Raw genomic sequence first — 24474 nt, 5'->3', positions numbered from 1 at the left:
AGGAACTAAAACAAACAATCTTAGACATTTACAACCGTGAACAAATTGCTGATAATATCTTTACGGTACAACATGTGAACTAATAGAAATTCCATTAAAAAAAATTAAATTAATAGAAATTAAAAAAAGGGTGCATGTGGTATATGCCACAACCAGTGAACATGCCCCAATTTTTTTGAAATCATATATGTAAATCATTATTAAAAATCTTTTCTATTTTATCCCCAAAATTAAAACGCTTCCCCCAAAAACAACCACCAAATTCGGCACTCGATTTGATATAAATCGTGACTGTATATATGTATAGATGAAACTCAATTTCATCACTCGATCGATTCCTCCACTCGATTAATTCCGCCACTCGATTTCATCTCAATTCTAGCTCGAATCTGGTGAGATTTGTGTGTATTTGTATATATAGATTTGTGTTTATTTGTATGATTTATGTATATATGTATAGATTGTGTGTGTATTGGTGTGATTTGTATTTATATATGTATGTATGTATAGATTTGTATGATTTCTGTATATATGTATAGATATATATGTATGTATATATAGATTTGTATATATGTATTTGTATGATTTCTGTATGTATGTATAGATATATATGATTGATTCTTATGTGAAGGTGAGACACATTTTTATGATATTTTAGACGTGATTATTTGTGTGTTTATGTTAAACTTTATCTTGATTATTTTGTGAACTTTATCCAGATTGTTTTGTGATCAGTTTTTATGTGCTAGCCTTAGTTTATGATATACGAAACTGATGTTATGGTTTATATAGGTAAGTTGATAAATGGACAAAAGTTGGATGAAAACTCAAATAACAAGCAAAAATTTTAAAGATGGAGTCGAGTCTTTCATCGATTTTGCACGTGTCAAAGCTATTAGAGGGTCTATTGTATGTCCTTGCATGAGGTGTTGTAATGATAAATGGTTAGATGCGGATATTGTTCATGTACATATATTAAAATATGGATTTTTACCGGGTTATACAACATGGACCTTTCATGGGGAACATTGTACACCACCAATATCACAGTCGACGAGTACTCAAGAAATGTTTTCTGATAGAGACAATATGGAACGTCTTATTCGAGATGCTCTCGGTGTAACTTCTCCATCTTTGAATACGGAAGAATTAAGGAATCCAGAGGTTCAAGGAAATATTGGTGAAACTAGTGGTGTTAACCCACACTCACAACAATGTGATAACAGTGGTGAAATAGGTGTTAATTCACACTCACAGCAATGCGATAATAGTGTTGAAAATAATCGGTATCAAAAGTTGTTAGAAGAATCAGAGAAAGACCTATATCCAGGCTGCAAGTATTCTAATTTGTCTTTCACTTTACATCTATTTCAAATCAAATGCATAGCTGGCATATCTAACAAGGGTTTAGGCATGTTGTTAGAGCTTATAAGTGATGCATTTCCTCATTTGACATCACTACCGTCATCTGTTAATGAAGCCAAGAAATTGACTCAAGATCTAGGGCTTGGTTACCAAAAAATTGACGCATGCCCTAATGATTGCATGATTTATTGGGGTGATCGGAAAGACCAACAGTCGTGTCATCGTTGCAAGATGTCTAGATATAAGAGTGATTTAGGTGCTGAACATGGTCAAAGTTCAAAATCACCAAAGTCAAATAAGCCAGCAAAAGTCTTTCGTTATTTCCCTTTGATTCCATGATTGAAAAGGCTCTACATGAATGAGAAAATAGCAAAGGAAATGAGGTGGCATGACATGGGGCGAACAAAAGACAGAAACTTAAGGCACCCAGCAGATGGTGCTGCCTGGAAAGCCTTTGATATCCGATATCCCGAGTTTGCTTCAGACTCTCGCAGTGTGAAGTTTGGCCTTTCTAGTGATGGATTTAATCCCTTTCGGGCGATGAATACATCATATAGCACATGGCCTGTAATATTGATTCCATATAATTTACCGCCTTGGGTATGCATGAAACAAGAGTCTTTCATTCTTTCAGTGATTATTCCGGGGATAAAAGGTCCAGGTTTTTGATATAGATGTCTATCTTAGACCTTTAATTGAAGAATTGAAACTGTTGTGGGATGGTGTAGATTCTTGCGATGCTTTTTCCAAGCAACGGTTTGAATTACGAGCTTCTCTTTTGTGGACTATAAGTGATTTTTCAGCTTATGCAAATCTATCTGGTTTTCATAGGTCTCATCATATACGTGGTTCTCACTTGATCCCTTGTTTAGAAATATCTGCCCCTATCAAAGACTAAAAAAACCGATGCTCAAAACCCAAGAAAATAATAATAACAATAACTATAACTTGATAGAGGAATTTGCACGTCTTATTTGATATTCATTTACTAGTACCGTCTTACTATAACATAGTTTGTGATATTCCAATGAATATAATTTTAACCTTAGATTAATCGTGATAAAATCTTTACTAAAACTTGAAATCGGCAACGAAACTTGAATATCATTGGGGGGTGGGGGTGATTTTGGTCAAAAACGCACTTTTACATCTATATATCAACCACAAAGTATTTTGTATCCCAATTTTTGAAGGACAAATACATTCAATTTTCTCTAAACCATAAATATTAAATAATTGCTGAGCCTAATTTTTGGAGGGGCCCAAACCTCTTCCCGACCTATGAATCTTTGCCATTGACCTGAATTGTATAACCTACCTTTGCATAACTGTTTTAAATACTGGTATTTTGGTCGTTTCGGTCGGGTACCCGATACCGGTATTATCGGTATACTGGTCGGTACGTACCGGCACGGTAATTTAATTTTTGTATTTTTATTTTTATATAAATCCTACAAAACTTGTTATAATTTAACGAAAATAGTCAAAATAAATAATACCAAATAGGTATTTCATAACAAAATATAAGTTTTAAAGTTTATAAATAACAAAACACAAGATTAAAGTATCAAAAAAAGATTTTAAAAAATTCAAAAAAACAAAATCAAAATACCGATATTACCATTCCGGTAATACCGGAAAATACCGGCCGGTATTGAATAGTGAAAATATCGGACAAAATACCGGGATAGTTTTACCGGGGTACCACCAGGTATCCGGTATTTCGGGTAATACCGGCCAGTGATATATATATAAAGTTTCCTTATTTTGAGAATCATTTTTTTTGTAAGAACCATAAGAACTCTTAGATAATATATTTGTTCACATGTTCTTTTTGTTTATTAACATATGAAATGATATAAAAAGTTATGTTGTAGAAGAAACTTTTTTATGAAACCTTTAAAGTAACCTTTTATGAACTTGTGAATGAATTAGTTCACATTTTCTGTTCATATTTGACAAACGGTTATATGTAAGGTTTTGAAAAAAAAATTCTTCTGCGACATATATTTTTATAGTGTTTCACATGTGAATGAACAAAAAAAACATGTGATCCAATATAAATATTAGGAGCTCTCACGGTTCTTACAAAAAAAAATGGGTTCTCAAAATAAGGTTCCCCTACCAGTATATATATATATATATATATATATATGAGATTTTCTATTGAGTGCCCTTGCGCATTGCTTAAACCTCATTAATTATCTTAATGTTTCTAAATATAAACAATACTTGCATTTAATGAATGTAGTTTATCTTTTTATACCAAACTTACCCTTCCTTTTTTTATTGAATTGTTACATAATTTGGGACTTTCTAATCTCCATTAATTTCAATCGTACATTTTAGAGTTTACTTTTAATTATTATTATTCGCACATTTTAGAGCTTACTTTAAATTATTAGTCTTTAATATATATTAAATATCATTAACCAATAATAATATATTTCGTGTAATTGAAACTTTATTTATATTATGTCAATTATATTTGAATTTTTATTTTAATATTATATAATATGTGTTTTGCTACTATATTTTTTTTTCATATTTAAAATATTAGATATCTATATATAGTCTGATTTGAATTAGAAAATAAAAAACATGATTTAAATAATTTTGATGTAAAAAAAACCAACTGTGATAAAAGTTAATGATTATTATAAAATTTTGAGAAATATAGATCAATCGTACAAAACTTTTATTTGAAAAGTAATTATACAAAACTAAGAATTAAATATATGAATATTAGTGCATGTTAGCTGTAACGTTTTCAAAGAAAGAAAGGGTAAACTTGGTATGAAAAAATAAACTAAATTCATTTATTGTAAATATTGTTTATATTTAGAAACATTAAAGATAATTAATGAGGTTTAAGCAATGCCCTAAGGGCACTTGATAGAAAATATATTAGGGGTTCCAATATAAATGTTAGGAGTTCTCACGGTTTTTATAAAAATATATATATATATATTAGGAGTTCTCACGGTCCTTTTTATATCATTTTACATGTGAATGAACAAAAAAAACATGTGATCCAATATAAATATTAGAAGTTCTCATGATTTTTAAAAAAAAATGAGTTCTCAAAATAAGGGTCATATATATATATATATATATATTCTTTGAACATTGACTAGTGATATATTACATGCGTAAAATGTGATATTCAATATATTAAAAGTTAGACTTTTAATTTTCTAAGTACAAAATACAAACTTTAAAGCCACCCTATTAGTTTATATTAATGTGCTTAAACACGGTCAACAACAAAGCCCAAAATATATCTATCTACCAATATATATATAACAAGGTGATAAATTCATTCTTAAACAAACAAGAACCTTTGGATGGATTTCATCTTTGATTTAGAGTCATTAGATCAAATTTAATTATTTTATCTTTCTTAAATGACAATATTAATACTTATACTTTTATGATTATACAAAAAATACCCCTTTAAATTTAATTTACACTTTTTGATTTTCCATCATAAATTTACACTTTTTACCCAATAATTTTAATCAAGAAATCAAAAATAATAGTTAACATATATATATATATACCCCTTTAACTTTAATTTACACTTTTTTGGTTTTCCATCACAAATTTACACCTTTTATCCAATAATTTTAATCAATAAATCAAAAATAGTAGCTAATATTTATATATCTAATAGAATAATTGTTAATATTATTATTTTAATATATTATTATATTATATAAAATTAATGACATTTTAAATTTTTATAATATCATAAGTTGACAAATTTTAACCAGGTACGAATTAAAGCACTAGAAAACATAAAGTTACATTAGCCGTCGATTAGATTCCTCTTTACAGTGACCAGACACTTTTGTAATAAACCTTAGTCATTGTTTCTCATATATATTTATGTGTTATTTAACCACACTTTTGAAAAAAAGAGATACATCATCTATCAGAGGTCTCGCTAAGTAAAATTTCCCTTTTTTTTGGATAACTTCTATTCATCCGGATATGTCTGCATTGTCACTGCACTTGTGTTTTAACGTTTTGCTCGAATAGTTTAGTTATACACTAAAATTTCTAAGCAATTTAATTGTCAATCTATATTTTAATTGAAATATTTAAGATAGTTTAGTTATACACTAAAATTTCCAATAAAATAATAGTCAGCATATTTTAATTGAAATATTTGAGATATGTTTCATTTAAAATATATAGATCAACTTTCTATAAAAATAGTAAGCTACTCCCCTCGTCCCATCAAAAGTGTCCACTTTTGAATTTTTAAAGTCTTTGTCTCGCAACTTTGACCTTAAATATTTTTATTTACAATGTATAATATTTGATGAAAGTTATATGAGTTGATAGAGATTTCAATATGTTTTCATTGAGTATAACTTATCAAATATCATATAATGCAATAAAAAATATTTGTAGTCAAAGATACAAAAGAAAGACTTTGACAAAATAAAAGTGGACACTTTTAATGGGATGGAGGGAGTATATTTTAAACCATGAAAAGGTAAAATTGAATATTAATAATGTTGTAACACCCTGTATCTACAATATTATATTATATTATATATATATATAATGTCTGGTTTAGTCAAATTATCAACGGCAGTGTTTAGAAGGCCGAGTTTAGCTTAGGTGAGTGACAACTTTGAGAACATCAACTTTTAACATTGATCTGCAATTTTGGAGCATGTGGTGACAGAGAAGTTGCACTCTATTAAACAAAATAAAATAAATTATCGAAATTGATGATATATAATTTAGCTTGTAAATATGCGTGACTATTGTGATTAATATTATAAAAGAATTTGAAAGAAAATATAACGTTTTTATATACAACTATATCATCAATGTACTGTACATTCACCCAAACAAAAAAAAAATTCCAACCTGTTTTTTTTTCCTATTCTATTAAAAATCAAAAAAACTTAAAAATTTTGTTCTACCAATAGAGAGGTTTATCTCAAGACTATTGTTTCCAACCAAGTGATGTACTACTTTAAAGAAGAGACTTATGACAACAAAGTCAACGTATGTATGTATTATTTATTTATTAATATTTTAGAGAAATAAAATTACAAATATACCCTTAAAAAAGTTTACATTGTACAAAAATTGGAGTCGGACTACATCCATGGTTATATTTCATAAATTTTGCAAAGTTATTATACAATAAAATCTAAACTCAATACTAATGCGTTGTCTATGATGGATTCTAACTCGGCAATTCAAGATGATTATGATATATTATTTTTCTTTATTTCGATTGATAAAGATCACAATTTCATTTTTTTTGTGTGGAAGGGGTAAGGGAGGGGGGAGGGGGGGGGTCGAACTCGGAAAATGAAATGTAATGGATCTACTGGAAGACAATTGTCAGGTTAAAAAGTGAGTAGTTTAGGTTTTGGTGGTCTAGATACTCTTAATTTAGCATTGATATGTACAAATTGATATATGACATGTGGTTCAAAATCTGAATTACGTTAGGTTTAAAATCATCAATGTCATTCATGGTTCTGGGAGTCTGCGTTCTTGTATAAAACAAATGGTAATAATATATGGGCAAATATATGTTCCCCATTCTCTGAGACACACTCAATTGCTAGCCCCCTTAAGATGTTATTAAAAAACAGTTGGGAGTGAAAATAAGACAAGATTCACCAAGTTGGAGTGGGACTCCATCTAAGGTTATATTTCAAAAATTTTGCAAAGTTATTATAGAATAAAATCTAAACTCAATACTAATGCGTTGTCTATGATATATTCTAACTCGATAATTCAAAGTATTTAGGATATATTATTTTTCTCTCTTTCGATTGATAAAGATCACAACTCCATTTTTTTTGGTGGAAGGGGTAAGGGAGGAGGGGGGGTCGAACTCGAAAAAGGTAATGGATCTACTAGAAGGCAATTGTCAGGTAAAAAGGTGGGTGGTTTAGGTTTTGGTGGTCTGGACACTCTCAATTTAGCATTGATATGTACAAATGAATATGACATGTGGTTTAAAATCTGAATTACGTGAGGTTTAAAATCATCAATGTGATTCGATGTTCTGAGTCTGCGTTCCCGTGTTAACAAATGGTAATAATATATGGAAAAATATATGTTCCTCATTCTCTGAGACACACCCGATTGCTAGCCCCCTTAGGATGTTATTAAAGAACAGTTGGGAGTGAAAATAAAACAAGATTTTGGAATGTTCATTGGTTTGATGGTGGCAATCATGCAACTCGGTTTAGAAGATTGTATGCCTTGGCACCATATAAAGAATGTGTCATGTGTGATATTTTTTATGATTTGAAATGAAACTTCAAATGACATTGAGATATTTGTGATGACATGGATAAACAATAACTTTTGGCATTGAATAATTTATTTAATCAGTAAGACTTAATGAGCAATACAATAAGTGTTTGTGAAATTATCAAGGTAAAAAAAAAATGTTAATAAAGTGAAATTGAATATTTTAATTTGTTAACTATTAATTAAGAAAATAATATTTTACATATATATAAGTATAAAAATATATTTACTCGCGTATTACGCGGGACAATAATCTAGTTTATAAATAAGATAACACATCAAACTATCATGTCGTAAGGTAGAGATGAAAAGAAAAAAAAAAGGTTAACCTAACCGAACCGGAGCAAAACCGGTTAGGATCTGACTCCGTACAAACCGATTATAGGTTATCAATATATAATCGTCTGTTCCTGATCGATTACCAATTACAAAACACAAATTGATTATTAACCGATTAACCTATAACCAGTTATTTTTTAGTAAAATTAACCGGTTTCGGTTACTAAAAAAGATAACCGGAACCAGTTAACTGGTATTTGCACCTCTATTGTAAGGGACCGTAAACAAAAGCAACTTGCAAGGGAAACCAAAGCAAATACAACAAAATTATCTAGGCTTCCATACTCAGGCCCGTCTCATGAATTTTAGATACCTTGCTTGATAATATAAATGGTGTCTATTAAACACAGAAAATTTCATTAAAAATAAAAAAGCTAGTAAATACGTATTTACAAGAACATCAAAATAACTATGGCAATGATGTTGTTAAACATAAAAAACTTAGCAAAAGTCTTTAACTAATTGTTAAATACATCATAATTTTTATGCTTTGAATATTGTCATTCTTCTGGTTCTTGGAACCAACATAATAAATCATTTTCAATAGTTAAATAGGAATTAATAAATAAATAAATAAATAATCAAATGAAGTAAATGAATATATTTTGATTTCAATACTTACGGTTTGTGTAAATAAATATATTGGACTTTGACTAGCTACAATTGGGCTTTGACTACATTAAGACACTCGCACCAATTTACTAAACTTAGATTAAACCTTATGTATATATAAATTTATCTAAACGTATCTATTAAAAATTTAGTTCCCACTAATTTTTGGTGCCCTACTCTATTGTGCCGATGGCACTTGCTAAAGGTCGGCCCTGGCCATACCTAAACTCTAGCATTACCTGGTGGGGACCAAAAATAACGAACACAATTATACAGAGAAAAATCTCCAGAAAATCAAAATACGCAACAACTAGCTTGAAAAACAAGGTACACCTTTCATTTTATATTAAATATTAAATTTTGACTTGTTAATTCTTTTGCTTTCAACCTTAAGTCTTTGACCATAAATATTCTTCTTTATGTTATATAATGATAGTTGATAAAAGTTAGAGTGTTATGTCAACGAAAAGGATATTTAAAACTCAATTCGTTCATATGTGTTATATAATATACTAAAAGTTTATAGTCAAAAGCAAAAGATTTGATAAGTAAAATTAAACATTTAATTTGAAACAGAAGTAGTATATAATATACTACAAATTAGGCCAAACCGAGCTAGGCTCACCAAAAATGATTTGACTCCGAGCTTTGAACCGATATTTAATTTTAACTAATTAACTAACCGCCTTTTGGACTGAAGTAGACTTGGTCAAGCCGGGTAGACCAAGCCCGGGCTTCATTGGGCAGGTAAGGCTGGTCATAGGATCGACATAACTTGATTTGTCCAAGCCATATAAGGTTTTCTTGATATATATATTATATATATAATAGGGACCTTTATTTTGAGAACCCATTTTTTTGTAAGAACCGTGAGAACTCTTAATATTTATATTGGATCACATGTTTTTTTTGTTCATTCACATGTGAAACGCTATAAAAATATATGTTACAGAAGAAATTTTTTTTCAAAACCTTACATTAGCCGTTTGTCACATGTGAACAGAAAATGTGAACTAATTCATTCACAAGTTCATAAAAGGTTACTTTAAAGGTTTCATAAAAAAGTTTCTTCTACAACATATATTTTTATATCATTTCACATGTGAATAAACAAAAAGAACATGTGAACAAATATATTATCTAAAAGTTTCATGGTTCTTAAAAAAAAATGGTTCTCAAAATAAGTAAATTCTATACCGGTAAACCTACGTGTTAATTAGTTCCAATAAACTTATGAGTTGAATTGGTTTAAATGGCTTGACAATAAATTATTACCAGTTAAATGTTACAAAGCATACTTTACTGTTTACAGTACATATAGGTCTAAACAATAACGACTACGACATTCTTTTGTTAACTTTTCTTTTAAACTATCAAATGAAGTGTTCTATCACACTTTTTTTTCTCACTACTCTTGTAACTAATAATTGCCCATAAATGTTTCTAGAACAAATCTAGGCTGACATAGGCAATGATGTGGGAGTATTTTGGCACTCTCCATGACGACGCCAATATTATTAGCAGTCATTATCATTTAAATGTTCGTTCTCTTAGACCAAATATGACCAAATCGGACCACATATCACATCCGAAAAGATTGAAATCCAATATCTTATTGTCCTCTTCATTTCTCTTATTGTAGATTTATCAAACACGGGTAGTGTTAATGGTCATTTTCAGTGACCACTATATTTGAATTCATAATATTATAACTTTACATCTCAATACATTTGTACGATCTTTCGTTGAAAAGCGAAGATAAGAATAAGAATTTTCACAAGATAAATAATCAAATATTTAAACATATGCAAAAATCACTTGTTATGTATATATCATCCAATTTTGACTAAAAGAACTGTTATAGATCGGACTAGGAATGACCCCTTTCAGTAAATTTATGGGTATATGGAGACACGTACTTGATCAAATATCATTACGTATTCATAATATTTAGACTATATGCACTTGTTGTGTTAGCCAGTGCATTTAGAAAACGAGTTTTACCTAAGCTTAGGTACTGTCACATTAAAAAAAGTTACAAATTAAACCTTTGAATTTGATAAACATATATAACCCCCTGAATTTTACATAACCCCCTGATGACCCTCCCAGCGGTACACAGGACCTGCCGCACCAGGGTATTATAATGCTGCAACACGAAGGTCATTTCATAACAAAGGATCCCGCTGAAGTTAAATAAGAATAATAACTACTTTCCCTTATAAGGCGGACAACAACTATGGAAAGGATATTCCGTTCCTTAATTCGAGGAAACCCTAGCGGAGAGGAAGTTTCCTCCTTCAAGGGATATTTCTCCTATAAGAGGAGACCGAAAAAGACCTCAGGGTCGTTCATTCTCTATTCAACACACATATGATCGTAAAGAGATCACTTCCACTTATTCGATTGGCGTAAAGAAATATCAATACTTCCTTCGGGGAACCGCCAGCGAATAACCTAAAACACCCATTATCCCATCTTGTGCACAAACACCCCCCATGAATTTTACATAATCCCCACTGCTTTATCTAAAATAGATACTGCATGCTTTACCTAATCTTTTTCCTTAAGAAAAACTCAAAACTTGTCAAAATTTATTACCAAAAATAAAAATAAAAAATCATGTGGTTCATTGGTATCCTACACCCATGGGTATATCTACATCTACACTATAATTGTATCTACCAATAAATTAAAACATGATTGTAGCTTTCTTTAATCAACACATGGGGATATGTTAAAACGACAAATGTCCTTTTAACCATATTTATTTAAAAAAATATTTATTAAACTCCTTCTTAAATTAGGTTTTTTAAAATTTATTTATTTTATTATTTAAATTAGGATACCTATATTTAATTAATAAAATCTATTGAGATAATTTAACGTAGGAATACTTTCCTAAAGTTCTTAGAATTTCTACATACAATGACTATTTTTTTTCATCTTATGAAACATATGATAGGTCAGCTACTAATCTTTTTTCTTGATTTTTTTGGTTATTATTGTTATTAGTATATTGATATTAATCATTATATTGTTAACTAGTCCTAATACCCGTACAATGTACGGTAGCTATATAGATTGTATAATAAAAAAAGAATATGCCCCATACATGATACGTGAGTATGAAATAAATTATGGTTAAAATAAATCGATGAGCGAAGCTAAATATAATAAACAGTAATGATAAATATAATATATGTTTAGTTAAAATTTTGGATAACCTTAAATTTTTAGAACCAAACAGTCTAGTAATTTCGGATCGTAAACTCAATTTTTAAGTCTTCATGTTAATAACTTATTATAATTAATATAAGTAATAGAAGTTGAAGAAATTGAAAAGGAAAAATTGGCAATTTATTAATGGGAAAACAATCAATCAAATAAGTTTATAATAACTTTTGTATTAATAAGTCAAAATTTAGAGTTTAGTTCTAAGTTTAATAAGGAAATTGAATTTATATACAACTAAAAAACTAATTTAACAAAATAAATAAATTAAAAAGACACGTGTCAATCAAGAATTACGCTACGTGTCGTGTCAAGAACATGCCAATTAAGAAAGAAAAAGAGACAATTTATTAATGGGAAAACGATCAATCAAATAAGGTTTTAATATCTTTTGTATTAATAAGCCAAGATTTAAAGTTTAATTCTAGGTCTAATAAGGAAATTGAATTTATATACAACTAAAAAAGCTAATTTAACAAAACAAAAAAATTAAAAATACATGTGTCAATCAAGGATTACGCCATGTGTCGTGTCAATAACATGTCAATAACATGTCAATCATGTTTTAATTTATTGATAGATATGTTAGGTTAATTGATTGTCATATATGGTTTTGTTTACCCGTGAATCTAAAAGAACTAGATTTACAAGTCAGTTATTTGGTCTCTTGGGTGGGTCATCTTTAACCCGGTCAAACCATGTCTAAATAAAATTCCTAATTGTGATGTTTAGGTGTTGGCTAAAAATAAAATTCCTAATTGTGATGTTTAGGTGTTGGCTAAAAAGTTGGCTTTTTTGATTATTAATATACACAAGTTTTGACTCCAAATTGAATATGATCTTATGAAGTGGCTTTGTTGACCAAAAATTGAGAATCTTAAATGCTACTGTATATTTATTTGGTAATGGTAATAGAAGCTTTGAGCTCTAAATAAGAATCCTAATTATGTTAAGTTTAGTTACAAACAAATGAAAGATTCCATTGATTAATTGCCAGTAATCCATCTACAATTAACTCCTATTTTTACTCCAACATTTCATTTCATTATCAAGTCAAATAACTAAAAATCCTAACACAACTAATATACATTATTTTTTCTCTAACATTTTATTTAATTCAAAACCTATTTTTTGTGTTTCGCTACTTGCTATCTCTACAACTGAATGTAAATAATACATTATAAAACTAATTGTTTTAATTTTGCTCTTATTAGTTTTATCTCCATTTGACTGCGTATGTGATCATACTTTTTTTTTCTTTTGTATATATTAATTATTAATTGTTACTAACAATATTGCAAACTATTACGGTTTATACTTTGGTTTATACATCTGTTACGTGTTAAAACTTTGATTTCTCTAGAGTGATTTCTAGTATGCCATGAATCATTTTTTGTTTGCTGATCAGATGTTTATTTGACGAAGCTTTAGTAATTTTTGGCTAGATGTTTATTCGAATATGTTTATCATTATAGGTTTCGTAAGCATTCGATTGTCTATTCTTGATTAGGATAACACCAATAGCATATCCAAGGTTTTATGCAGTAATGTACACGTATGTTACTAATCATTTATTAGAGGTTGTCTTTTTAATCTTTTGTAGTTATGCTAGTTTATAAATGATTTTGCAAGTTTGTACAAGAAGTTAGTCGGCACTGTGATGTATGATTGTAAACTAGCACAAGTTGGAAAAAAAAAACAATCATTTAGGGGGTTAGCTTAAAGTCTACAGAAAAATAGAATTCAAAATTAGAAACAAATAGATTTATTGTTCATCTATACTATCTATATAAACAAACTACCCCCTCCAAAATTTAACACTCTACCTTTAAAATCTCTAATTTACCCTTTTAATCTATACTCTTATCAAACACTTTATCCCTGAAATTCCAAAAATACCCTTAAAAGAAAAACTTTAGGCATGTCCCTTCCTTTCCCTGAAACAACAACGACGGTTTGCACTTTCAGCCGGACTAAGAAACACTTGAGTTGAATCATACATTTATATAATAACACGGTACCGCTACTTAACTAACGTTTTTTTCCTATGTCCCGCCGCATCGCGCGGGTACAAGACTAGTAAGCAATTAATGAATGACTTCTTTTATTTGTATTTAATTAAACTTTACATAATTAAGATTGTTATTTAAAGCCCAAACGACTTCCATTAATTAGCATTACCCTATTTATAAATTATAAAAGGGTTTGCTAAATACAGCCCTTAGAGCTGTGTTTAAGGTGCATAAATTGTTTGTACATTTACCATGAAAATCAAGGGGCGGACTTTTAATATGGAAGGTACAAGTTTTTTTATGCACGTTAAATACAGCCCGGACTGTATTTAGCATTTCTCAATTAAAAATAAGCTTTTCGTTAAAATTAAAAGTTTTGCATGCATGACCTTAGAATCTTACATTGAATGGAGTAGCCATGGCTGTACCACTTTCTTTAATAATCTTCGGGGCCATGGTTGTAGATTTACCAACATTGTTTGAGGTGACTAGCTAAAATATTGATGGAGTAGCCGAATACCACCCAGTTTTATGTATACACACTATATGCATATAATATTAACAACTGATAGCGCTCTTGCTTTAGTCCATCCTTTGGTGGAATCTTGCTTTAAGGAAAAAATAAAATAAAAATGCATAATGCACAATTGCACAGTTTGACGATCGACCTTGACTCAGTCTAAAATATCTATTGATGTCAAACTTTTGAAGTTGTTACATTGTGTCCAATTTATCTATATGTTTATAAACCTGATTATTATTGAACAATAAAGCAATACATGAACTTATACATATTCGGTTCGAATATTGATTGAGATATCATTATAACGTGGAAGTACATTAAAGGTCTTATGAAATAAAAAAGAAAATCGATCATCTATTCAGAGCCGGTACCAGGAAAAAATTTCAAAGGGGGCAAACTTAAAAAACTTATGAAAAATAAATCTAAAAAGGGACAAAATGTTAAAAACCTATAGAAAATTTTTAAAATTTTATAAAAAATTAAAAAATTCATGACAAAATTTAAATTTAGACGGGGGCATTGGACCCCCTTGCCCCCCCTTTAGTGCCGCCCCCGCATCTATTGTTTATTTCCAGCAATAAACTAAAAGATACATTATAATATATATATTAAACACAAAGTCTAGAAAAGCGGGTAAATAATAATATTTTTTTTATTTTTTTTATTTTCACCACATAAGTTTTAATCTTTACATTTTTAGCACTAAACTATAATATTTTTTACTAAATTTTTTGTTCTATTTATTTTTACCACAAAACTTTCAATCTTTACACTTTTAGTACTAAACTATAATATTATTTTAGTAATAGTATACTTTTTATTCTTTTTACTTTCACTACAGAAGTTTTAATCTTTACACTTTTAACACTAAACTATAATACTTTTTAGTAAACTTTTTATTCTTTTTATTTTCGTCACAAAACTTTCAATCTTTACACTTTTAGCACTAAACTATAATATTTTTTAGTAAACTTTGTATTCTTTTTATTTTCACCACAATATTTTAACTCTTTACACTTTTAGCGCTAAACTTTCATAGTTTTAATTTTCTTTTATTCTAAGGTACGGGAAAGCGTGTATAGAATAGTATATTTTTTATTTTATTTTTTATTTTCACCATAATAGTTTCACTCATTACACTTTGAGAACAAAACTTTTATAATTCTTAGTAAACTTTTTAATCTTTTTATTATCACCACAATATCTTAACTCCTTACACTTTTTAACACTAAATTTTTCTACTTTTTGATAATCTTTTATTTTAACTATAATTAACCTCTTACACTTTAACAACAAACTTTTTAACACATATATTAAAAAGAAATGTACGGGAAAGCTTGTAAAGATTAATAAACTTTCTATTCATTTTATTTTAACCACAACATTTTAACCCCTTATACTTTTAGCACTAAATTTTTATACTTTTTGATTTTCTTTTATTTTCACCACAACATTTAAGTCTCTTACACTTTAGCACTAAACTTTTACGCGAACGACTTTTACTTTCACACAAAACTTTTACAGTTCATTTTTTAACTGACAAATGTCAGTTTTTAATAATTTGAATAATATATGTTTTCTTCAAAAAGTTTATGATACATTATCTCTTGAATAATATTTCTTATTAAATCGTTAACAAATGTACTGTCTCCCGGGGCAACGCCCGGGTGACATATCTCGTTACGTATTAAAAGACTATACCTTATTGATCATCGAATGTGTTCATATAGTGGCACGTAATAAACATTGTTCATCGTATTTGAATGGAATTTTTTATCTACTAATAAATTAAAACATGATTGAGATATTTTTGAAATAATACATGACGTAATCTTTGATCGACATGTGTCCTTTTAATTTATTTATTTTATTAATTTAGCTTTTTTTTAATTATACATAGGTTCAATTTCCTTATTAGACTTGGAATTAAACTCCAACTCTTGACTTATAGATAAAAAACACATTATAACCTTATTTGATTGGTCGTTTTCTCAATAATAAAATTGTCTCTTATTATTTCTCAATTCTTCAACTCTTATTACTTATATTATTTATAATAATATGTTATTAACTTGAAGACTCTAAAAATTTGAGTTTATGAGACAAAATCACAAGGCTATTTGACGTCATCCACTTGTAATTGTAAAAATTCAAGGTAAATCCAAAATTTTAACTAAACATATATTATATTTATCATTACTCATTATTGTTTATTATAACTTAGTTTCGATCATCGGTTTACTTTAACCACAATTTATTTCATATTAACGAATCATATATAAGCATATTTGAATTTCTTTATGATAAAATCTTTATGATTACCGTACATCATATAGGTATTAGAACTAATATATGTATATATAACTTTGATTGATACTAACTTTATTGCTATGTGTCAATGTCGTGTATAGAAGGATGACCGATAGTTGAACTTTATGATTGTGAATGTGATAGTGATACAAAAGATAAAAAATACAGAAAATACCATAACTAACCAAAAACAATCTTCAATATATGAAAATTCCCAATTTTTTTCGAATTCACTGAAAATACCTATAAAATCGCAAGACCGCAAGGAGGAGATGCGGATCACAAGAACTCCTTGCGGATCGCATGGACTCTTTGCGATTCTCAAGCAAGGCTTGCGATCCGCAAGCAGTGCTTGCGATTTTGACTTTTTTTTGACTAATCCATAAGTAAAAAAGTCAAGAAAATCTCACAAAAAATCTTATCCATAAGTAAAAAAAAAGTCAAAATCGCAAGCATTGTTTGCGGATCGCAAAAACTATTTGCGGATCGCAAGCCTTGCTTGAGAATCGCAAGGACTCCTTACGATCCACAAGCATTTCTTGCGATCCGCAAGGAGTTCTTGCAATCCGCATCTCCTCCTTGCGATCTTGCGATTTTATGGGTATTTTTGGTGAATTGAAAAAAGTTGGGTATTTTCGTATATTGAAGATGGTTGTTGGTTATTTAGGCTATTTTCTCTAAAATATATGTAGTATGATACCACACGCTATAGAGTTCGTTTGTAAGAATATAACGTTATAAACACACAATGAAAAAGTATATGAATGTACAAATCTATCTCTTCGCCAAAGAATTAAGGGATTATTACCTATTGATGTAAATAATTATGACAAAATGTATATGTTATGTAAAGATCTTGCAAAATGGCTATGTCATGTAATGAACTTTCAAATCCTGATTATTTGATGTACTAGACTAATCAAAAATTACACTTGGCAGATTATATGGTTGTCACATATACCCGGGTACATCCAATAACCAGGATTTGAAATTTCATTATATTACATAGACATTTTACAAGATTTCCACATAACATAAACATTTTGTCATAGTTAGTTACATCCATAGGTAATTATCCCAAAAATTAAGGATATAATTGTAAAACTATATTGTATATAATTGTTATGTTGTTAATATTAAAAAATATTAAAAACAAATATCTGACCAAAAACACCACTTAAATACCAAGTAGCACCAAAATAACATTAAAACAAAACAATTTAAAGGAAAGGAAAAGAACTCTCTGTTGTCTTTTACGGCTTTCAACAAATGAACTTAAGACTATCCGAAGCAAGGTTTCCCTTTAAAGCCCCTCATAGGGGCATCTCATGCCATGTGATATCTTAGTGATCATGGGACTTTTCTCCTTATTTACTTGGAGCAAGACTTTAAAAATAGAAACCCTCGTATATTAAAGAATGGAACAAAATAGGCCCCTACTTGACCCTACCATATCTCCAATTAATCAAGCTCCTATCTCTTTTTCCAGATCAGAAATCTAAAAACCCAAATAAAAGTAGAACTTGTAATGAAGAGTGTACAGATATTGTGGGTCTTTTTTCCGAAAATAGTAAGCATTGAGAATTGCCTTTTTGATAAAAACAAAAGTTTTTTGATATGTGGATCCTACTTGTGGGAAAGGCACGCCACATTTACTCCGTCCCAAATTTCACGCCTGCAGCCTTTTCTTGACCAATAACGCCTCTCGGGGCAATATTCCTGACGTCTTTGGGCTTTCCAGGGTGTCCCGTAGCAGAAAAGTGGAAAAGGAGCGCCTTGCTCCGTTCAGCCTAAAAACAACTATTTAATAACAAAACAACATAAAAAACCTTTAAAGTTAATGTCAACAAACAGTTAAATAATCAACCCTATTTCCACTTAGGTGAGTTGGTTAGAGGTATCTTCTAAATCAATTATGTGGGCTCCGGATGTGAGTTTTTCCCAAGGTTTCAGGTTCGAGTCTTGAGTTTTTCATCTCAAAGTATTTTCCATGAGTAGGGGGTTAGAGGTCCAACAAATCGTTGGTTAAAATTGCCAACTTTAAAAAAATAAAATAATAATAATACTAGATTTTGTTAACTTTTATATGTGTCGTCGCTGTCACACAAACTTTTAGCGGGCCGGAGCTGGGTTCTTCACTAGGCCCATAGAAGCTGTTAATGGGCCTGTATCTGATGGACTGATTTGATCAGTATGGTGCATATGTTTTGGGCTGATTGATTGACCCGAGTCCGGGATCATGTCTCGCTATCGTCTATCTCCATATTCACTGATTCACATCAGAACTCAGAAGATTGTTTTCCATTGAATTTTTTATTTTTATTTTTTTTGTCAGAAATCTAGCTAAAGATTTATTTTTCAGTAGCTGACAGCATTCTATCCCTAAAGATTTCTGCATATAAAACCCAATAGAAGTTTGTCAAACTTCCGGCGATCTCTTCCTTTTTTTTAATAAGGTACAACTATATATATGTATGTATGTATGTATATATTATTTTATCTGATTTTCAAGTTATGATGCTTTTACATTTTTAGGGTAGAAAGTTTAGACCCTAGCTAAGTAGTAGTAACTTTGAGCCCTAATAGTTAGTTATTAGACCATTTTTTTAACAATCAAGCTGGAACTTCAATCTGTTGGTGCCACGTCAGCAATTGAGCCAACATACTGAATTATTTTTCATCCGTATTGTAAGTGTATGAGCCGAAGGACCGGTTGTGTTGGAACCAATACGTCGGCGAAGATGGTATTAAAGATGGTATTAGCAGCTAAGAAATGAGAATGTTATTGATGTAGTACTGTCATTCTGTACTTTGTTTTTACGGTTTCAAGATTCACTCTTTCTAAAACATGTTTATTTGAAGAAAGCACGTTGATTAAATGGATGAAGACTTGAGTATATCGCTAGACAAACTTCCGGTTAAACGTTTGGAGATTATTGAAGAAAATGGAGCTGAAAGATTCCCTCCGTATGAATCCATCACCTTCGATTAGCCTTTTTTTTTTCCCTCCCTAAGACGATATTTATTTGACGTTTATCCAATCGATGTGTGTTCTGATTACAGTGATTTAAGTTATGACGATAACCGAGTGAATCTTATTCGACGAATCGACTTTGCTTGGGCGGTGGAGAGAGAAGATCCAAATAAGAAGCAGAAGAAAGGTGATGATACTGCTGCTACTTCTTCTAAAGATGCATCTTCGCCACCATGGCCGTGGCAGAGCATGGTTGAGAATCTACAGCTTGCTCACCAGGAGCTTTCTGTTATCATTGATCTCATTAACACTGTAAGTTGCATACTTATCTTACTGATGTGATTCACGGCTCATCATGGATTACAAACACAAATTTCAAATTTTCAATCTTATGCTAATTAAAACATTAAACTCGGATTATGTTGAACAGAAATGTTAATACTTTTGACCTTGAACTTTTCTTAGTTGGTTTTAAGTAATGTGTGTGTGCATGTAGGTTGAAGCTAATGATGCAGTGACAGTGGCGAGCATGACCAGGCCAAAACCGTTACCTAATGAACTATTGTCTGACCTTGCGGTATCTACAGCAACAAAACTCCAATGTTTCCGGGTATCTGATCTTGTCTGTCTTGAGATTTGCATGTACATAAGAGAGATTTAATTACACTAAGTATAAGTAAGAAGTAAATAGTTAAGGGTAAAATACCCTTGTGATACTGTCACAGATCTTAAATTCCAACTACTAAGAATTCTAGTTTTGACAAGCGTACTACTAAATGTTTGAGTTAAGCATCTTTCTCGGTAACAAAACCTTTTGTTTGTCACTTTTTCTGGCCTAGTGGTTTTCTAAGGGACGGAACATGTTATGTGTGATATGTGTTTTTCAAGCAAATCAGTTACTATATGATTTGGTTTTTCTTCATTTCAGCACCTGGGGAAATATTTTAAGCAATCAGCAAAAGCATTGGACAAGCAAGTTGCCAGAGAAGCAAGATTCTATGGAGCTCTAATAAGGTCAGATCTCATTGCCTTACATGTATCTCCGCTGCTTGGAATAGACCTAGTATTACTAGAAGTGGATCATGGATGGGTAGGATAATGGGGCCAGTTCAGTATGGATTAAGTGTAGGTAGGGCTGGACCACCAACTCTTCTTTTGTTTCTTTTTATTGAAAAAAAATGGTTAGTGTGTTAACATTGATTCCAAAGAACATCGTTCAATAATAATCCAAAAATATAGGTTAAGGAGGGAACCCTGTACCTAGTACCACATTGGATACTCATCATGACCTCCCCGGAAGGTTTTTAATGCCGGTGAAATACCTCAGTTTAATATCCACATGATCGGGGCACCCCAAATGATTGAACCCGCATCATTTAAGTCTTCCCCTGTGGGACTTAAGCTTCATTAGTAATGGGTACCACTCCATCTATGATGGATTGGTTCAATAATAATCCAATTTCTATTGATAGATGGGCTTCTGAGGTTCTATACAACATGAATACACTTTAACCTTTAGCAGCTTTGCTCTTTAAACCTGTTTGACCTGTATTACTGTATATACTTGAGCTACACTATTAAATTTTAAGTTTTCAACTTATTTGACTCATTAGGGAAAACATAAAACAACGCAAATTGACTCATAAATTTACATTAGCTGTGTCCTGGTGCCAATGTACCTAATATCCTGACCTGCTAATAGACTGCAGCAGAATTGGAAAGTTAAGAGGCACCGCATGGCTGCTTCTGCTGCTGGCAATGAAGGATTCTATATTGATCTGTTTGACTATACATTATATGATCCAACGTCTGTATTTCGTCCATCTTCGATGTCCACGGTTCGTGTAGAACATGACAGTGCTGGAATGCTTGCTTTAAATTTCTCTTCAAAAATATGCAATCTCAAGTTTGGGTTTTGTAGTGGAAGTTCTGAAAATATTTTTAAGGGATTAAATGACTCAAGTTCAGAATTATCTGGAGAAACCAAGAAAGAAGCTGAAAGTGATGATGGTATTGTGAAGAAAAGGCATTATGATCTTCGCAGTGTTCATCGAGCCGTTTTTGATGAGCAGGTAACCCTTTGTTACTGTACCTGTTGGTGGCATAACAAGCGGTTTGAGTGGGCTGGTGACTTGTCAAAATGGGTCGTTTTATGTCTGTGTTATAACAGGTGGAATAGGATATGGCTGACCCACCAACATTTTTTTTGTATTTTGCTATATTTAATTTACTAAAAGTGATTACATAAACTATACTGTTAGAATAGTATTATAGTTATATTAGAAAAAGGGTTTATGAATTCGGACATTTTAAGCAACTTTTGGCCTGTCGGACTTTTTCATTTTAGCTAATCTATGGTTCTTTAAATTTGGCATGTTTCCCATTCACGGATTGTAAAATTGCCACCTCAACTCTTATGAACTATTTTCTCTGCTCAACAAGGATTGAAATATTTGACCGGCACATTGAAATGATGTTGCTACTATAATGAATCACCATATTGTTATTAAATGGAAGATAAAATTTTTTACCTGGACACTTCCCATATTGCAATTCATGTTGTGACAGAAGGAGTAATTGTGTTTTATGTTTGTTAATAAGTTTATTTTTTGGATGATCTGCAGGTTTTTAATTTGATCAATCAAGAAGCATTTGTCCCATCTTTAGGTGTCAATGTGACTGGTATTCGAGAAAACCATTTGCAGTTAAACATAGATCAAGAAGCATCCGTCTTCATTTCACTTGTGTCCCCATCCACTCAAGATGATAGTGAAGAAGGTGAGGACAAACTTGCAGTCATCCCCATGATTGACGGTGAAGAAACGCAGAAGCAATCATTGCTTCCCGATAGAAGAAGTTCCGAAATTTTTTTGAAACAACTTTTTCATGAACATGTGTTTGTAAGAGCAAAGAATAGATCAACTGCTCCTAGTAGAAGTCAACTGGTTGGTCAACATCCAAAAGATGGGTCAAACCTTCTGGGCCAATTTTGCATGTCTCTGGCTCATAGAATATTTTCATCTAAAGTTCTCATCGAACTAGAAGATCTGGTAATAGTTTTCATCTTTTTAGGGTTATTGCATACAAATAAAACGAACCCTGGTCTGATTCTTGTTTCAGCTTCCATCCTTGTTAATTATAGTAAACTGTAATTTCCAAGAATTTTGAGCTTTAGGCAATCTGCATCATTGTCACTTGTCTGCAGTTTTCTGCTCGTTATGCCATTGACTCATTGCCTCAATGGAGTGGTTTCTATAAAAAAGTTTGCTTTTATAAGATAGTTACCCAAGTCAAACAAGAGTTGCTTTTTATTTAATTCAAATAACCGTCAATATTTTCTTTCTACAGCTGGGAAGTTGACATATATTTGTGCTCTTATAAATGACACATGCAGGCTAGCAGTGTATCTTATGTTAGTTTAATGTCTCATCCCACGTGGCATTCTCGTACATCTGCATGGACACTTGTGGTGGATGTTCCTCAATCGATTCTTCATACCGGGTCACTAGAGAAAAGGGTGAGGTCACAGTTCCAAACTAAAGTGGTGGTAAATGATGATTGCATCAACATACAAGGTGAAGGTGCCCCCAATGTAGTCGGCCTCTTTAAAGGGAAGTCTGAAAATAGCTCTTCATTGAACAGATATGAATGCAACTTGGCTGATCTTCATGTCATACTTCTACAGCAGGTATGCATTTAAATCACCCAAAATATACTTCTCTTAGGATACAACTCCAATGGTTTTTTAAAGGGAAATTTACTCAAAATGGTGTCACAGACTTTGGTCTGATTTTTGTTTGGTTAATCTTGTATGTTTCAACAATAAATAAGTAATGATTTTTAAAAGTTGGGGTTCAAGGTAATCTGACCTGTTCAAATGGTCAGAATGAAGTAGGTAAGTTTGACCATGGTAACCTTTTTTTCATCTCTTCTGCTCAGATGCAGTTAATTTATAAGATTGCTCTAAATTGAAACTATAAAGTTTGGACCTTTTTATGAGTGCAAATGATACGAGTCCAAACAGAAAATTAGTCAGAGTTTGTTATCTTATGTAAATCACTGTTTTTGTCATCACAAGTTTACACTTTTTGTACAGCCTCTTATGGCCAAGTTGTGGTTTTAAAACAGGTTGCGAGTCAGATTATCCGTTGGTTACATGAAGAAGCTTTGATTGTGGGAATGAAAGCAAGTCGGGACTTTTTAAGTCTGTCTTTTGAGGTGGGGCAGGGCGAAGTAGTAGGTCTAGTGGCTCAAGTAGACCCAGAAGACAGTGAGGGCAGCATCTCATGGTGGTTGGTGGTGGGCAATGGAATGACAGAGGAATACAAACTTCAAAAAGAGGATTCCGATGGTGAAACAAAGAGACTCTTAGGTCATTTATCTCTAGATGTGTTGTATGCAACTTTGTTGGATTTAGTGACCATGTGCAACAATGGTGGGAGCCTTTGATAGGGTTTTTTTCTTTTTCTGTATAACTTTAGTTTCGCTTTTTGGGCCACACTAATTCGTGAAAAGTGTCGTGTTTAAATTGTTAGTTTTGTAGTAATGTAGTATTGCTTGGTTGTCTTTCATAATTATTTTGGTGGTGGTTTTGGGTGGCAGATAAGAGTCGGAAGCAAGTATGCTATTTGCTTCTTTTATATGTATGTATAGGGTTGCTTCTTTTATATGTATCTATAGGCTAAAGTTTAGCCATTTCTTATATGCATTATTATATCATAGATAATCATACTATTCGAATTTTTGGACCAGCCATTCAATAGTAGGCGTCACCTCTTATATATATACTGAACTACTGAAGG

The 24474-nt window shown here is 31.0% G+C and overlaps 2 protein-coding genes across 2 annotated transcripts; both read left to right on the top strand.

Annotated features, from left to right (window-relative positions):
* Positions 1-40: 40 nt before the first annotated feature.
* LOC122592849 lies at positions 41-2178 on the top strand. The gene is made up of 2 exons (XM_043765166.1): positions 41-392; positions 793-2178. Exon 2 carries the CDS (start codon positions 805-807, stop codon positions 1702-1704), a length of 900 nt encoding a protein of 299 aa, XP_043621101.1. The 5' UTR covers positions 41-392; positions 793-804; the 3' UTR covers positions 1705-2178.
* Positions 2179-19021: 16843 nt separating this feature from the next.
* LOC122593631 (mediator of RNA polymerase II transcription subunit 17) lies at positions 19022-24246 on the top strand. Its single transcript, XM_043766057.1, has 9 exons — positions 19022-19154; positions 19561-19665; positions 19762-19984; positions 20169-20282; positions 20601-20686; positions 21375-21744; positions 22297-22722; positions 23067-23360; positions 23801-24246. The coding sequence occupies exons 2-9, from the start codon at positions 19577-19579 to the stop codon at positions 24119-24121; spliced, it is 1923 nt and encodes a 640-aa protein (XP_043621992.1). The 5' UTR covers positions 19022-19154; positions 19561-19576; the 3' UTR covers positions 24122-24246.
* The last annotated feature ends 228 nt before the right edge of the window (positions 24247-24474 follow it).

Source organism: Erigeron canadensis, chromosome 3 (genome assembly GCF_010389155.1).
Source record: "Erigeron canadensis isolate Cc75 chromosome 3, C_canadensis_v1, whole genome shotgun sequence".
NCBI classification, from domain to species: domain Eukaryota; kingdom Viridiplantae; phylum Streptophyta; class Magnoliopsida; order Asterales; family Asteraceae; genus Erigeron; species Erigeron canadensis.
Note: the sequence above shows the minus strand (reverse complement) of the source record. Positions and strands in the feature narration are given on the sequence as shown.

What these genes read in the sequence shown, in the direction of transcription:
- LOC122592849 (XM_043765166.1), top strand. Translation starts at nt 805, where the DNA reads ATGGACAAAAGTTGGATGAAAACTCAAATAACAAGCAAAAATTTTAAA.
- LOC122593631 (XM_043766057.1), top strand. Translation starts at nt 19,577, where the DNA reads ATGGATGAAGACTTGAGTATATCGCTAGACAAACTTCCGGTTAAACGT. An exon ending in GGAGCTGAAAGATTCCCTCC is followed by an intron (nt 19,666 to 19,761) that starts GTATGAATCCAT and finishes TTCTGATTACAG; the next exon opens with TGATTTAAGTTATGACGATA. An exon ending in TCATCGAACTAGAAGATCTG is followed by an intron (nt 22,723 to 23,066) that starts GTAATAGTTTTC and finishes TGACACATGCAG; the next exon opens with GCTAGCAGTGTATCTTATGT.